Here is a 17039-nt window from a genome sequence, read left to right as displayed (position 1 = left end):
GCTCCTCCTCCTCTGACAGACGGATGGAGCTGATTTGAATCACTAACCGGTGAAATCTGAGGTTAGAGGTCAATTTAGTTCCCGGACATTTAGCCAGTGGTTAAAACGTCTATCGCAATTACGGTGGTGAAAGTGAAAGGACTGAAGTGACCACACAGATGGAACATCACATTAGTGGAGACTGTTGGGTTTTATTGTCTGAATTGACTCCCCAGCCTTAATCACATGTTTAAAGGGAAAACTGTTTGGTGGAGAAACTTCACATTTGCCAAAAGCATCTCATCAGCCAACACTTGCACATTAAATGCCAACTCGTATTTACCTCGTTGCATTATACAAGAAAATGTTAGTTTGACAGGCTGTCACAGTCACAAACCAACCGCCTAAAAGCTCAGATAATGCAGTCAAACGGGAACATCTTCATTGCTGAAAACACTGAGCACTTAAAAAACAGTCCAAGAGAATTAAACAGAAGAGTGAGAGCCTATATTTTGATCTCTCTCTGCTGCTTTTCACTTTATTTTATCCATGGATCCGTCGACACCCCCCCCCCCCTCCCGTCTGGAAAAAAAAAGGGCCACCTTCATCCATCCACAAAGAAGAGATATTGACTCAGACCTGCTTGATCCAGTCACCTTGCAGATGGAGAGTGAAGATGCACTCCGATTACCAGCTGAGGAGTGCTTGGTTATTGATTAGGTGGTGGTCAGCAGACATCACTGCTGAGCTCTCTCAGTGTTATTGACTGGCTTGGTTACGGGAGGTAATTTGGCAACAATTTACTGGTCAGCTCTAATAATTCAAGCACAGGGAGAGAAAAAGGGGGAGAGAGAGAAAGAATAAATCAACCATCAGACCGGTCTTTGGAGAAAAAAGGGTAAAATTTAATCTTAAGAAAACGGGGAGGCTTTACGTGACAGAGCGATGAAGGTTATCATGTAATCCTGCTAATCTTAATTCATTCAAATAGACAGAGTACCGTGTCCTCAGTGTAAAGTCTCATGAAGCGTCGTCGTGCGTCTCGTCAGAGGCTGACGGTTGGACAGGTTGAACTGCACTGAGCCGGCGGCCCCGGGTTCTCCTACGAGCCCCTTTACTGGACTCGGGGGACGTTCGAGGAAGCCAAGCGAGACCCGCGCCACCGCTGCTGGAGACGATGCTGCTCTGGTTCCTAAGGCTGCGGCGCACGGACCGATGTCCTCTAGTGGCAACAGGTTTAAACACGTCTTCAAAGTTAAAGTCAGCTTGCCAGGGAGCCAGGTCCTCATCAAACACTCGCTCCTCCTCCTGACTGCAGGAGCCTGACCTGCTGTTGCCATCATGCTGCTTTGCTGTGCAGTCTCCTTGTCGCTTTTCCTCCACTTCATGGCTCGGCTGGTCATCCCTTTCCTGTATGACTTGGCCGTTAGCAGAGTTTCTCCCAAAATGCTCGGCCGTGTGTTGCTGATTCGAGTAGTTGAGTTCTTCACCTGAAATTGGGAAGGAGTCAGGACCGGCAGGACTTTCTAATTTCCCATCGGAGTGTGTGCTGCGAGCATCTGCACGAGCCTCGTCATTAAGTTCAATATCAACCGCTGCCTGCTCGAGTGCAGTGTGGCACAGTGGGTTTGTCGAGGTTTGGTCTTCACAGAGCTCTGGTGTGGTTCCTCCAGTCTGCTCCCCAGGCTCCTCACTGAGCCAGTCACAGTCAGAAACACCAACCTTCCTATTCTTCCTTCCCCTCCCTCTGGACCTTGGCCCTGACAGCCTCCGGCCTTTCCCTGTGCTGCACCTTTTATTGGAGTCTGGAGATGGGGCCGAGTCTTCTGAAGCATTTTCTAAGGCATGTGTCTCAGCGAGGTCACCAGTGACTTCAGTATTGTTGATATTCTCAGGGCTCAAGTGAGTCTCTGCATTTGGTGCTGTTGGAAAAAACAGGAGAAATTCTTACAACCATTAAAGAAAATGTATATGAAAAATAAAATAAATAACAGGGAAGAGAAAGGTAGTGTTGTTTGACCTCCCTCCATAACTCACTATTGCTTTTGAAAAATCTAAAAGGCTGTTGCCACACTGGATGAGCAGTGTGTGCACCAGAGTCGCTGATTTACTGCATCTCCTGCACCTTTATTGTTCACACAGGGAGCGTGTCCTCTGCTGCTATGTCTTACAAAGGGTTTGAAAACTGCCATCAAAATACTCCTTTGTATTGAGCTAATCACTCGGACTCTTCGGTTTGAAGCTGTAGATTTGTCGGTCCAGCAGACATTTCGCAATTAAGCCTAGCTGCAGAAGTAGTTTGGATTCAAGGAACTTAACTGGTAGAGTGATTTTCCTTAGAAACAGTAAAACTGTGATAAAATTGTTGAAACTATTGTGAAAGTACATTTTCTCGCATAAAAAACAGGCGAGAGCCATAAAAAAAAAAAGCTGCCATGTGAGACACACGGGGGGAAGATCTGAATCTCTGCAACAACACTTTTCCTCTGGAGAGTCACTTTACCTCGCTGTGTAACACAACCGTCAGAGGCCTTGTTTTAATGAAGTTGACCATGTTCACCTCTATCACAATCTCTTTTTAATTCAGGACCGGGCTGCCTTGACACTCGTACTTCTCCGTGAATGACGGCGTGTTCATGTCACATCTGGAGTGACCCTCTTGATCAGCGCCTGTCGTTCTTTCTTTTCTCTGTCAAAGCTCTCTGCTGGAGCTGCTTCGCCCGCTTCCTTTGTGTTTCCAGTCTGCCAACGTTAACATCCTCTGCTACTGCCTGTGTGAAAGTTGGCTCATTGTTCCGCTGCAGCGGCCCAGCAGACGTTAATCACTCGCACATATACGGGTCCATATCTATGCATTGCTGTATGACTTACTCTTTTATGTGTGGTTGTATTGTTTTGAGTGTATGATCTTTAATGCCAAACAGAGAAAGACATTCACAAATGTTAGGCACCAAAAAACAAACAAACACATTCCCTCACACCAATTTATCGATTCCTGTTGATCTTTTTTTGAAAGAAATTCTTCAATCAGTCTTTTAACTGTGCCATTTCCTGTGTCCTCTGCACAAGACTTTACAGCAATAATCTTGTGTGACCGCGAGCTAGCGGGGAAGCTAACAACTAAGCTAACAGCTGAATCTGTAGATTCGTTGGTTACTTTGCCATCCATAAGCGTAAAACTTCATCTATAGAGTTTTGTGTGTCTTTCATTGACACAGCAAAACAACACAACATCACTGTTTTCTTCTGATGAGCAAAGAGGAAACGGATGCAGGCCAAGCTGTGCTCGCAGCACCCTCTGCTGGACAACTTGGTAATTACTTTACACTGTCTTAAGAAGTCCGAATCATCACTTACGATCTACGTGGAGTTTAATGGAGAAGAAACTGAATGAATCAAAAATCAAATCAGTTCAAATTACAATCAAACTGAGTCAGTAAATCAGTAACGATACCCTGCCCTCTTAAAAGAAAGACGCAGTCATGCTCATGTATCCAGTGTGACTCCAGCCTAAAATGAAGTTTGCTGTTACCTGTATGTTCTGTGCAGCTGATGGAGGGAGTTGGCTGTGTAGCTGGGGACTGACTGAAGAAAGACAGCAGCTCGGTGATGGGACTCAGGGAGGGGTTCTTAGAGGCGAATGCCCGAGAGCCATACAGGGAGCGATCCACGTCCTTTTTCCACTGACGTGTCGCTGTGGTGGTTTGCTGTGGAAACAATCTGCATCAGTCACCTCTTTCTACTGAAAATGTTTCTTTCAACCGTTCAAACTACTAATTTGTGCTCATGCATTACAGCCATTTCAAAAACAGGCTCCAACTATGTAACAAATATATTCTGAAGCTATAAAGACGACGTAAACAGACCACATCATGACTCGATTACGATGCAGGTGCTTTATTTGAGTTCGATTTTTACAATCTGTGCTTAGTGAAACATCTACATAATATTTTGAGTTTAGGGACAGAAGTGGATTTAAAGTATCTGCTTTACTGACTGACTTTGGCCAGTGTTGGACTGATACCAATACAGAGTGATGGTCTGGCATACGAGTCTCTTTTAACTAATCAATACCGGCTGCCATCAACTTTGCTCCAACTAAATATCATAAAAAAACAAACCAAAAAACCCTACAAAGTTGTTCTGAGGAGACAGACACTACAAGCTCGGTAAATTGAATCTTGTGATGTGAGGCACTGTCAAGATAGCTCCAGCTATCCACGCCGCAGATTGCTTTCAAACGACTGGGCTGATGCATTGGGAATGCACTGTCAACTGCACACTACCACATATTAATCTTGTCAGAATGGACGGAAGAAAATGCCACAAAAAAAAACTATCACAGTTTTTATAGAATACACAAGTGTAGTGTGTGTGTGGCTGATTCGTCTCCCCACACTTCATGCACATGAATTTCAAGGACCTGCTTTCTTTTTTTCCCCTGCTTTCAAGGCTCAGATTCCTTAAAACCAAAGACCCAACGCTGCATAGTTTGAGACATGGAGGCACAGGGTTGATATCAATGTTTGAGCTCAGGGACAACAATGAAAAAGGGAGCATGAAAGTATATTACTGGCAATCATTAAATAACAATAATTAATGTTCAATATATACATATTAATGTAATGTTTCTGCATTATGAAAACATGACGAGACAACACAATTTATTTGAGGTCTGTGTTTGTTTTTTGTGTGAATTGTTTCGTTTAAAAGCACAATTAACTTTCTCTTTCTTTAACTTTCCCTCAGGAGCAAAAGTCAATCTTTACTTATCTGACGTTCATTAAAATGAACCTGATAAGGGTCATACATTTTCTATATGATCATATTCCCACATGTTAAATGGAAAAAATAGATTTCTTTAAAACCCACATTATCTCAAATTAAGGAATATTTCAAAGTAGGACATTTTTCTTTTGTTCTTTTTTAATGTCAAAGGTGCTTTCACGCATATTCAGTGATTGAACACCTCGACTGTTACACTGCCTCATTAAAAAGGTGCAATGTGGAGGATTTAGCCATCTATTGGTGAAGTGACACTTACTTTCCTGTGTGTGTATATTATATATATATAAAAAACAATCATATATGTATTTATATTTACTTAAATAAATAAGTTAAGTAAATATGACATACCAGAGGTTCGAGACAGAAAATGTTAGCAACCTGTTTTACTTCCTCTCTGCCATCTTTTATATTCTAATGTATCTCTCATAATGTCCCTTCGTCTGGTTCAAGGCATTTTTGAGAGAGCTAGTGAGGCTTTCTCAATTCATAATCAATCAGTATTAAGCAGCTAGCCGCTCTCCGGGTCTGGCACAACAGACCGAAAAAAATCAAACCAACACACAGAGTTTGTGGCTTGCAAGTGAAAAATGTATTTTGTGAATAAATAGCAGCTCCATTGTAATGAATATGGCCAGTATTTCAATTGAACATGTTTCCATATTCTCTAATGACACATTATTGCAACTTTACGTCTTAATATAATGCATTTTCTTATATATCACCGTTAACATGACAACATTGTTATTAAAAAAAAATGAATTCCACTTCCCTTCTTTGCTCTGATAAACTGCTTTGTTGAAGTGCCGAGTCAGCAGAGCCACTTACTCAACTGGTGGCACAACTTCAATGACTGAAAAGACTTCATAATGGAATCCCAATGATTTCTGAGCATGTGGTGAGCATGATAAATCTGTGGTGGTACAGCAGGAACATCTAAACACACATCCGCAGTGTTCCCTTAACTCAAGTTAGTGAAGTAAGTTGTGGTCACGTATTGTGTCTCGGTGACTGCCTCCCACAGAGATGTGTGCAGATCCCTCAGTGCAGTGGTGTAAAGAGAAATCAAAGGAATAGTCCCTGCCAGCTCACCTTCATCTTCCCAGAGGCCATCTTGGCAGCAGAGCGTGTCGACCTCTTCACAGGTTCACTCTCCTGTGTGCGCTGAGGGAGCACAGAGTGGGCATGAGGATATAATATATAATAGAGTCGAGAGTTGCTGCATCGCTCTCTCTCTCACACACACACACACACACACACACAGAGACACGGATCTCATTAAATTCAGATCCAATGGAATTAAACAGTAGATTAGACAGGAGCATGTTTTGACCCCTAAATTATTAAGAAAGACAATCTTGTCTGGTAAATTGAGATTTCTGGTGATCAAGCGGAGAGCGGTGTGTGATAAAAGCAGACCTTTCTCTTTCGACTGCTGGAGTCAGCTGGAGCCTCGCTGGTAGATTCACACCCCGGTTCTGACTGCCAAGACACACAGAAGTCTTTGTTAAATAAAATGAAATGTCACACTATGGCTGTTCTGTATCACACAGTGATAATGGCTTGAACATTATCAACTGACAGTATCCATATAAATGTAAAGCACAGAGTTGCTCTGCCCATAAATACCTATCCAAGAGGGTAGATTTAAAAAAAAAGAAAAAAAAAAGAAGAAGAAACAGGTGGCAGACCTTCTTCCTTCGGGTGCGAGATCTGACTGCAGTTGCTTCAGGCTGTTTCTCCTTCTCTGGTAAAGATGCAGGCTCACCGAGGACATCCATCTGGGATGCTGTGATGGGTTCACTCTCTGACTCTGAGGGGGAAAAAAACAACCTTCAGTGTTACAAGTGAAATAATGAAAGACTTTGACTTGAGCTGAAGAAAACATTATTCATAACATGGGTGTTGTTGATGAATCAAAACAAAATGCTATCGTGTCTTTGACTTAATTTACCATGTTTACCAGCAACATTATGTCTACAGTCCACATTTACAGGCTATTTTATTCCTCAAGCCCGTTTAAGAGAAACCTGAGTTACTGCACACAGTAAAATTTCATTGTTTCTAGTGAGTACTGTAGCTTGACACTGCTGGATTTTGTCAGGGGAAACGGAGCAGACAGAGACAAGGGGAATGAAGACAATAAGAAATGAAAAGTAGAGTATGTTGGCAGCTCACCTGTCATTATGTGAGAAGGAGACTCCTCATTGAAAGCAGCGTTTAGGTTTAATGGCTGGGAGTCCCACGTATATTCTGCAATTTCAACATATGGGAAGAGCTGTTAGAACACAAAGCAGTTTTGATATATTCTATTGGAAATAACGCAGTGTAACTCACAGTGAAACACAGAGCGATAATGTACCTGAATCATTTGACTGTGCAGAGTCAATCTCCTCCAATGAAGGGAAAACGATCTACAACCACAGCGTGAGACAAAACAACATGACTCACTGATGAATGTAAGGTGTGATTGACCAAGTTATAAACAGTTATGACATGAAAGTAAAGAAAGGGCTACGGCTTGTGTGGATGCATTTCAAGTAGGCCTGCAATTAACAACTATATTAACCAACAATTCATCTGTTGATTATTTTCTCAATTAAGTAATTAGTTGATTTGTCAAGAAAATGCACAAAAAAATACAAATATTTAGAATTCATTGATTATCAGAATAGCTGAATATCCTCGTCTCGGTGTAAACCGTTTCATTTATGACATGCACGATCATGCCGTCTACCTTTTCTCCCGCTTCCTCACTCTCTTCGCCCACAGGCCGCGTTCTGAAGTTGCGAGGGAGTGCTAGTGTAGGAGAGGCACCAAACTCGGCGTGGTCGCTGTAGTCTGGCTGAGCTTGCGGCGTCTGGGCTACACTTCTCTGCGGTGTCTTCAGCAGTGAGCGCAGCAGTAAGGCCCCACCTGGGGTGGGTGCTCGGGCAGGAGTGGAACCCTTCTGTAATGGGGTGCTGGGGGGCAAGTTCTTATCGAATAACTCAGGGGAGAGCGGACCTCCAAAGTGCACCTTCTTTTTCCTCTTTACAGCAGACAAGCCAGTGGAGTCATCCTTTCCTGCACAGAGAATAAAACGTACATCATTCTCCAACTATGAAACAAATATTGTTCTCCCAAAAAGAATAAATAAACATTACATTTTTACAGTCTGTGCATAGTGAAACATATACAGATATATAGGATTTTTGGATTGTGTTGGATTCTACATTTTTAGCCGATCCAGTGATAGTATTGTTTGACAGAGCCTGTTTCAGATTAAAGATATTGTCACTATTGATATAAAGATTTAGCACAGCTAAAATAGTCACATCTTTGGGCATCAATATCAGGACAACTGAAATTGCTTCATCGAATACAGTTCTAGTGAATGTGACCCCAATAACACATACTGTAGCTCAAAGCTAGAGCTCAACGAGGACAGAACTAGGATTGGATACACAGCTTTGCCTCAAACCCCAGGCTAAGCTGAGGGAAAAGCACAAGTATCCTTGCATGGCCACAGAAAGTAGTGTACATGTACCTGTGGGCTTCATCTCAAGCAGAGAAGGGAGGGAGGTGATGTGGAAGGGAGAGACGGGGTGAGGTGGTGAAGCAGGATCATCAGCTGGTGGTCGGTTGGGGCTATGCAGTGCAAAGACACCGTCCTGTTGAAAGAGAATACATAAGAAGTCTCATTCTGGGGGCCTGTAATTTCAGGAAATTCACAAAACGGGCGGTTTCGTAAGAGTGAATGAAATAAATCTCACACTAGAACCAATTTTGTGCAAAAAATTTGAAATCACACTGGCTATGAAAGGGAGCAATATTTAAATGTACAGATTGACATTTTGGGAAATACACTGCTGAGATTGAGCTGGGAGAATCAATCTTCCTTGAATACATGACCTCCTCAATTCATGACCCCATGATTTACAATATAAATGTAGTAACATAAAAAATATCTCTCCCTGCATGATCACACATTGAGTAATTTAAGGCCAGTGAAGCTGCTGGTTCTGCTGGAATCTTTTTAACTCTACTTGTGCTACCAATTACACAACAGCTGTTTAATGGCTTTAAGTTGGGTGTTGTTGTTTTTTTTCTCCTTTCAAATCCGTGTGTGTTTGTGTCTGGATTAGGTCCAAACCTGTTGGTTCTTAGAAGGGGAACATGGCTGGAGCTCAGATTCAACATGTACAGGTGGGGAAATCAGCACAGCCTGGGCCTCTCTCACAGTCTCACTGGGTGGCATCGGTCTTGGTGTTAAAACCTGTGGCACTGGTACTTCAGCCTCCTGTGGAAATGATTAAGAAAAATCCCACTGTTTTCAATTTTGAAACACTGCAGCACAACAGCAAAGAACACGTCTCTCATGGGTACAGAAAGTAATGCATTTACAAGATTGCAGTGAACAGAGAACATTTACACCGATATTGAAAAATACAAGCGTACAAGTGTAAAACTGTAATACATAAATTAATACATGAACACAGAAAATGATTCATTGTATGTCTAGACAGACATTGTGACAAGATGGCTGCATTATGACTGAAAACACAAACCAACAAAAAGTGTCAGAAGTGAATTCTCCTGCTCCTAAAACCCGAAGGTTCAGCAGGTTGATGGGACAAACCATTACTTGAGTCTGTTTTCACACAAAGGACCCAGCCTACAAATATTGTGAAATTGTTTCTGTTCTCCGAGACCAACCACTTAATTTCGAAAACCAAAGAAAAAGAAGATGCAAAAATAAATACACAAACCTAAAACACCAGCACTTTAATCAAATCTTGGTTTGCTTGTGGTGAACGGTTCTGTTTAGCACTAAGATCTACCATTCAAAGAAGAGTTAAAAATAATCTAAAAATAATGGACCTAGTGGAAGCCAAGAACAGACAAGTAAAGCCTTCCGGTTACATTATTTACATCATGGTCAGAGTGAATGTACCTCGTGCTCTTTAAACTTGAACTGAAGGACAGGAGCGCTGGCCTTTTTAATCTGCACCACAGAGCTTTCAAGTGGGGCCAGGCACCTCCTCCTCTTCACTGGTGGGTGGTTCTCCTTGCTGCTCCCATCTGCGACAGATAACAAACATGTTGCACACATGTTACATAAACATACACAAACAAACGGCACTCGGGGACACCTCAGTTACAAAAAAATAAAAATGTGATCAAAGAAATGCAGATTTAGTCTCACTTGAGCAACCGACAGTTAAAAACTGACTCATTTAAGAGGCTGCCCAGTGAGAGTTGACAGAGGCTGTCAGAGTTGGGTTTAAACCATGCTATTAATCCACTGTTTTTTGAACAGTGCCTCCAGACATCACAAAAGAAATCCTACTGGCACAGAGCTTTTTCGAGACATGAAACTATTAATCCTGTGGCAATGAGGCAGCCTCACCCGACAGATAATCTCTTGTCTTGATGCATTCTCCCTTGTTGTTGTCCTGCTCTGGCATCAGATCACAGACCTCACTCTCCTCCACATCCATCAGACCCTGGAAGGAGGCCATCTTCTGCCTCAGTGTGGAAGGGACGCGTGGAAGGAAGGGGCTATTTCTGACAGGCTGCGATAGGTGAAATAGCAAAAACAAACATATTCACTCAGTGATGGAGCTCAGCAGGTCACATACTTCTGAAATTACAAGAGGGAGTTATGAACACAGGTGGTTCATACACTTCTTCCACACACAGTGTCAAACAGTACATTACACCAAGTTTGAATACATGTTCTATACAAGGACAGTAACAGTATATCATCAATGTCTAATTGTGTCCTTAGCACAAACTATTTGAGCTTGTGAGTGGTTTCCTTCCAGTGGCGCTAACATGTGAGTGCCCACCCCCTTTTCTCTTACTGGTCACAAACATGACATCTGCAGTATGAGTGAACTAAAAACAGTCACAGATGTTTTTGTATTTCAAATCTAAACCATTAAAAACGTCTCGTAAATTTCAAGTAAATCCATTTGAACATAAATTCAACATATGCCAAAAGCATCAAGATTCGCAACTGATCGTGATTCAGAATAAAGGCTACCATGTGCACTGCTACTGTCATAGACAGAATTAATGTGTGCTGAGAGAAACACTGGATTTGAGTAGGGCATCACTTAAATGAGTACTATGTGCTGTTAACATTTGCTTTGTGTATTAACGTATTCACCATGTCAGAAAAAAACAAGGGTTTTGAATTGTGTGACCTTTTTCTTGGCTTGTTTTCTTGGAGGACAAACACACACACACACACACAGGCTTGCAGTATATCTATAACAGATGATAAAAATGGATATTAAAATAGATGTATAACTTGTTTTGTTGTACATTCATCGGCAAGGTCTGGGCAACAAGTCAATAATATATTATGGTTTTATTTTCCTCAGGAGCAACATAACAAAGACTTAATATACATCAATCTGAAATGTTTACCTCAGATGAGTGCAATGTTTCTGTGTTTAAAACGTTTATTTTTTTCAGTCCTGTTTTCAGAAAAAAGAAATATTGGTTTCTTTCAGTCAGGAGCAAAGTCTATCCTGAATCATCATGACAATTACTGATATTGGACTGATATAAAAATGTTGACCATGATCATGTTGTGAGCAGCATATTTGTTATTTTAAACATTTATAGTGATGATGATGAAGACGAAGAAAAAAAACGCATCTTCAGAAACCAAGCCTGTCAGTATTGACTCTTGAGTGCAAGTGTGAATATGTGCATGTTATATGCCGTCATGCACTTTATGTGAGTATATGAGCATATTAGCACTTTATATGCACCTCTTTGTGCTTCTTTAATCTTAAACTTTTTCATTTCTTTCTTGCCTGACACAGTGACTATGTCGGGCAAGAAAGAAATGCACCATATGTTAATTAGCATTAACATATGGTACATAGCATCTTTACTCTGACTGAGTCTAATGTGTATTGTACATGGTCGCTTACAAATAAACAAACAAATAAACCAACACTGAGAAGCTGCATCTGATTGTTTTCTACACTACATTGCAAATGATATTCAGTTTTGCCAATAATTGTTTTTTTTTTGGAGCTTAGTGAAGCCGAACACTCACAGTTGCGATAAAACTGTAACTGTGTCCAGAAATAAACAACCACACTATAGTCAATCACAGCATTACAATATTATTTAAAGCTAATGAATCGGAAAAGGCTTTGTTCAGTATTTACTTTACATTCCAACCCATACTTTATATTCAATAACAGGAAAATTGTTTTTTATGTTGCAGCAGACATTTTAACTCATTATGGTAAACGAAGGCCCAGGTTTTCATCACAACATTAACAATAGCTCGGCTCCTTTCAAGAGCTCCTATAATTAATGTTTTTGTTTACACTTGTGATTTTCTTACTGCGATACATCAAAAAGTCGGCTGCTGCAAAAAAGGCCAATTAACGGGTAGAAAAAACTATCCATATACGCCGCTGTGGTTATGGAGAAATTTCCTCTAACAGCCATGTATAAGTAAGAAAAATAATACTTAAACTATGATTGCGATCTGTAAATGGTCTCAAATATTTTCATGCTAATGCAAAACAACATTTGCTAGTGATTGTACTCCAAAGATAAAATAAAGCCACTATCATATGTACATTTATCGCCACCTAAATCAGGGGCTTTCTACCAGGATAGCAGCCATTCTGTTGAGTCTCAGTGACAATATGTGAAATAACTATTACATTTGTCAGTACATTATGAGAATAAATGACATCATTCTGTTAAATGTGGTCAAACCACAGATTTGTACTATTCCCATTTCCCTCAGTCACAACCACAAAAACTTTAAGACAGCTCTTTATCTTTTTATGTGATGTCTTACATTGTGTCAAGTTTTGATGATATGCGGGAAGTAGGGCTGCAACCAACGATTATTTTCATAATTTATTAATCTACCGATTATTTTCTCAATTAATTGAATTAATTCGTTTGATCCATCAAATGTCCTCAAATGTCTTGTTTTGTCCAAAAACGATTCAGTTTTAATGATTTCTTATATATCGTTATATGGAACAAGCCAGAAGATATTCACATGTAAGAAAGTGAAACATTTGAAAACTTGTTTTAATTCCTTAAAAACACTCAAACCGATGAATCAATTATCAAAATAGTTGACGATTTATTTAGTAATTGAATTATAATTGATTAATCGAGTAATTGTTTCAGCCCTAGCGGGAAGCATTATTATCCAGGTGTTGTCTAAGGGGAAGGTCCAGTTTGTGACATAGACGGTAAATAAGAACTGACGTAATCCTGTTGTGAAGCCTCAAGATTCATAATTTGACCGGCACCGTTACTGTTTTTGAAACCACAATATTCACATGCGTCACTTGCAACCAGGCTCCTATTAGACAATACCAGCTGGAATATCACACTTGTGTCCACTCATATCTACCCACAATGCATCAGGCCTTTGAATTGAAAAAGAAAAATCGTATGCAGCAGTCAGCCACAATATCAGTTTTGTCTGTCTGTCTCAATATTCCTCACACAGAACTATCTGGCTCTCATACAGTGTGACACGATTTGCTCAGCTGTAAACTGAGCCACTGCTTGAGCACCTCACCTCTGAAGTGTGTTGGGTTGTTGGAGTTTTCATCCTCTGCTGTGCCATGAAGCGGATGAGTGAGTTTGTCTCTGGGGAGCCTCGGACACCAACACTGGACCGCCGCCTTGCCTTTATTTGTGCTAGACGAGACTTGTCTAAAGCAAGAGGAAGAAGAATGCAGCTTCAGCCACAGACTATATATTTGAAATATATCAGTGCACTGCGGTGCAGACACAGACTGCAGAGTAGAGAGAGACCACAGCACCATTTGTTGTTATAAAAAAGTAATATATGATCAGATGGAAGAAAAAAGACATTTCAGCCAAAACAAAAGTGGAGTCATATATCAGCTGAATTGATTTGTACAAATCGGCCATGGGAAAACCCTTATCAATCAACGTCTAATTAGTGATGAAGAGGCGTACACCTGTTATTATTCTGGTAATGATGTGTTTACATTCCTTCCTGAAAGCTTTCAATTTCAACACGACAGTATAGTTGCACAGCTATAAACATGAAGAAAACCTCTCACCTTTGCAGTTCGATGACAGTGCAGGGGTAAAACTCTGCGCCGAGATCCCAAACTGACGCGGTGTGAGCGTGCAGAAATTCAGGTGGGCAGAAGTGCCGTTTAATAGTGGAGGGGTGCTCTCTTCTGACGGAGACAACATTTTCTCCCTCTCATCTCCGTCAGTGCTAGCAGTGTTAATCTCTACGGCAGACATCTGCAGAGACAATAATGTACTCATTAACAGCGAGACCTATTCAACTCTTCATTAATGCAAATATCATTAAGGTCATGGTTCTCAAACTGTGGTATGTGTACCACCAGTGGTAGGCGAGCTTCCTCTGGAAATACTGTTCCACTGCATATACCAGCGTCTGAAGTATATGTGAGGAAGGGGAGGATGATGAGAGAGCAAATTTACTTATTGGGAATAAATCTGCCTCCTGTGAAAAGTCCATAATCAAATTTGCTCGGCCGATTTACACCAGTGTATTTAAGCGTTGGCGATATTGGTGTTACTTCAAGAGCTCAATATTTTCTCAGGTGGTACTTGCTTGGTAGGAAAAAGTTTGAGAACCACATTAAGGCATTAAGGCAGGGGTGTCAAACATACGGCCCGGGGGCCAGAACCGGCCCGCCAGAAGGTCCAATCCGGCCCACACAAATTTCACACTACGATTACAATCTAAACGTAATGTCAAATGCAATATTTTTCATTTCCAGATACCTGTGACTAAATGTTTGTGCCTTTATAGATTCAGTGTGCTGTGTAAATAGTACATTTAGGCATGATATTGTTGAAATTGCACTTATATTTCTCAAGAAATGTCATGTTTTGTAAAAATATCCTTCATTAAATGTAAAACAAACGAGAAAAAACAAAGGAGTTCTTGTTGTTCATAGGTTATTATGCTTTTATTTTACTATTTTTACTGGTCCAGCCCACTTGAGATCAAATTGTGCTGTATGTGGCCCCTGAACAAAAATTAGTTTGACACCCCTGCATTAAGGCATGAAGACGACCTGCTGAAGTTCAAACTGAGAATGAGAAAGAAAGGTGATGACTTTCAATGTGACATGGTTGAGTATTTCAGATACTGCTGATCTACTGGGATTTTAACACACAACTGTTTCTAATATGAAAAGAGAATTGGCCAAAACACTAGGAAAATATCCAGTGAGTAGCTAGCTAACTCTCTAGGAGAATTGCATTGTCGATGCCAGAGGACTGAGGAGAATGACCAGACTCATTTGGTATGCTAAAAAGACAACAGCAACTCTAATAACCACTTGTAAAATTCAGACAATGGAAGTGAAATTAAAGCTATTTCTCTGTATTAGTATAAATCTATTCAATAGTCCACTGTCACTGCACTCTTTAATGCAGGGGTGTCAAACTTATTTTAGTATAGGGGCCACATACAGGACAATTTGATCTCAAGTGGGCCGGAGCAGTAAAATAATAGCATAATTACCTATGAACAAGAACCCCTAATTTTTCCTTTTGTTTTACAAAACATATTATGAAAAACCTGACATTTCTTGAGATAAATAATTGCAATTTCAGCAATATTATGACTGCTTTAATGTATAATCAAAATAGTATACTGTAAATATTTACCATAATGTTTATATTCTTGTTTTTATATTACTTTGTTACTTATTCTACTTCTCTTTTGTCCTTTACATGTCAAACCTTGACCTTTTGCTGCTGTAACAAGTCAATTTCCCTGATGTGGGATCAATAAAGTCTAATCTAAGATGGATGAGGCCCTGTCGGTCACCTGCACTGACGTGTGGACTCATCGTTCTGTAGAATTAAACACACTTAATAACACAGTCCATGACGTCACAAAATGTGATGACCCTTTGATTTTAGCTTCGTTAGCTAGCTGAACACCACAAGAAAACCACACGATTAAGTCAAAAAAAGTCCTGCACCCGCCGTACAATAACAGCCTTTATTAAATTAATGACTCACGGACAGTAAATGAATCAATAATTATAGTAAACAACGAGTGAACAGGTTGATAGAGCCGACTAAGCTGGAGAACTGTCAGCTATTTCATGGCGATCTCCTCCTACGAGACGTTAGCAAACAGTAGCAACAGAAGTGCTAAACAGAGTGGAGTGACAGCCTGTACGACACACTTACCTCGTCGAGTTATTGACTGTGTGGTTCTGCTACTAAAAAAAATATAAAATTGTGTCATAAAAACGCCACGCGCATCTTAAAACACGTTCATAAAAACTAAAAACCAACAAAAACACAGCCCAACTGCAGCACGGGGAGGTTCAAATTTCGCTCCACGCCACACAGACCCGCGGACGGCAGCCGCGGTTCATGGATCCCTCCGCCGCGGCAGAAAATGCTGCTCAAGTCTTAAGCATTTGTATATCCTCAGCACATATTGCGTACTTGTGTATTTTTGTTTACAAGTGTGGAAGATTATGAAAAAAAGACAGACGCTGTTCATGGGAAAAATGTCTGCTTTTAACGGAAAATAGTATCGTCTGAGGAACTAACTTTTGTATATTCATTCAAGGGCTTGAAGGGGGCGGGTACCGTGGCCGGAACCCGTTTAATATGAATTGACCAATAGAAACACCGTACAGGAAACCACGTGACTTCCCAAATAGATAGATAGATAGATAGATTGATTGATTTTCTCATTTATTTTGAGAAAAATTGTTATTATATTTGCACATGATTTTTTACATAATTATGTATTGATTTACAATAACCTGTTATTAACTGTTGCAGTGTGGGTCAGGGCTTCTCCTGATGATCTTCTGCTCTTTTATTATTTTTCATGATTTTGTTCTGTATTACTTTTTATCTGGAAAACACTCTGTGTTTAAACTTGTTTTGCACTTGTCTTGGAATGGACTCCCTCGTCTATAAGGCCCCAGCTGCTGTTTGCTTTGGTGAAACTAAACAGCTGGAGCTTGACTGCATCGCTCGCTCAGTTTGTTGATTCAAAGCTGACCTGATGCTCAAAGTTTAACTCCCCCATCTGTCAGCCAGACAGGTAGACCCCCCCCCCCCCTTGGAAGGTTGTATAGTTTGACATTATATATTTTATTTATTCTGTTTTTCAACAAAAGAGACTGTTTTAGGCCACACTGGCTTGGAGCTAAAACTGCTCAGTTGGCAAGGAGCTTAATAACCAGCAACATGGGCCAAAATGAATGTTGCCTTGATTTAAAAAA

General features: G+C 40.6%; 1 protein-coding gene across 2 annotated transcripts; it reads right to left on the bottom strand.

Annotated features, from left to right (window-relative positions):
* Positions 1-188: 188 nt before the first annotated feature.
* cdca2 (cell division cycle associated 2) lies at positions 189-16170 on the bottom strand. 2 transcript variants are annotated; one of them, XM_058637159.1, is made up of 16 exons: positions 15982-16170; positions 13851-14043; positions 13337-13473; positions 10157-10322; positions 9701-9828; positions 8900-9046; positions 8294-8417; positions 7502-7830; positions 7127-7178; positions 6943-7017; positions 6456-6577; positions 6184-6246; positions 5857-5928; positions 3512-3686; positions 980-1901; positions 189-792 (listed from the first exon to the last, which is right to left on the bottom strand). In XM_058637159.1, the coding sequence occupies exons 2-15, from the start codon at positions 14041-14043 to the stop codon at positions 1000-1002; spliced, it is 2685 nt and encodes an 894-aa protein (XP_058493142.1). In that variant the 5' UTR covers positions 15982-16170; the 3' UTR covers positions 189-792; positions 980-999. The 2 variants fall into 2 exon arrangements, with proteins under 2 accessions (XP_058493142.1, XP_058493141.1); XM_058637158.1 differs by lacking the exon at positions 189-792 and having other exon boundaries at positions 863-1901.
* Between the last annotated feature and the right edge of the window lie 869 nt (positions 16171-17039).

The sequence above is a fragment of the Solea solea genome, chromosome 8 (assembly GCF_958295425.1).
Source record: "Solea solea chromosome 8, fSolSol10.1, whole genome shotgun sequence".
In the NCBI taxonomy this organism is placed as follows: domain Eukaryota; kingdom Metazoa; phylum Chordata; class Actinopteri; order Pleuronectiformes; family Soleidae; genus Solea; species Solea solea.
This window is presented reverse-complemented; position numbering and strand designations above follow the sequence as displayed.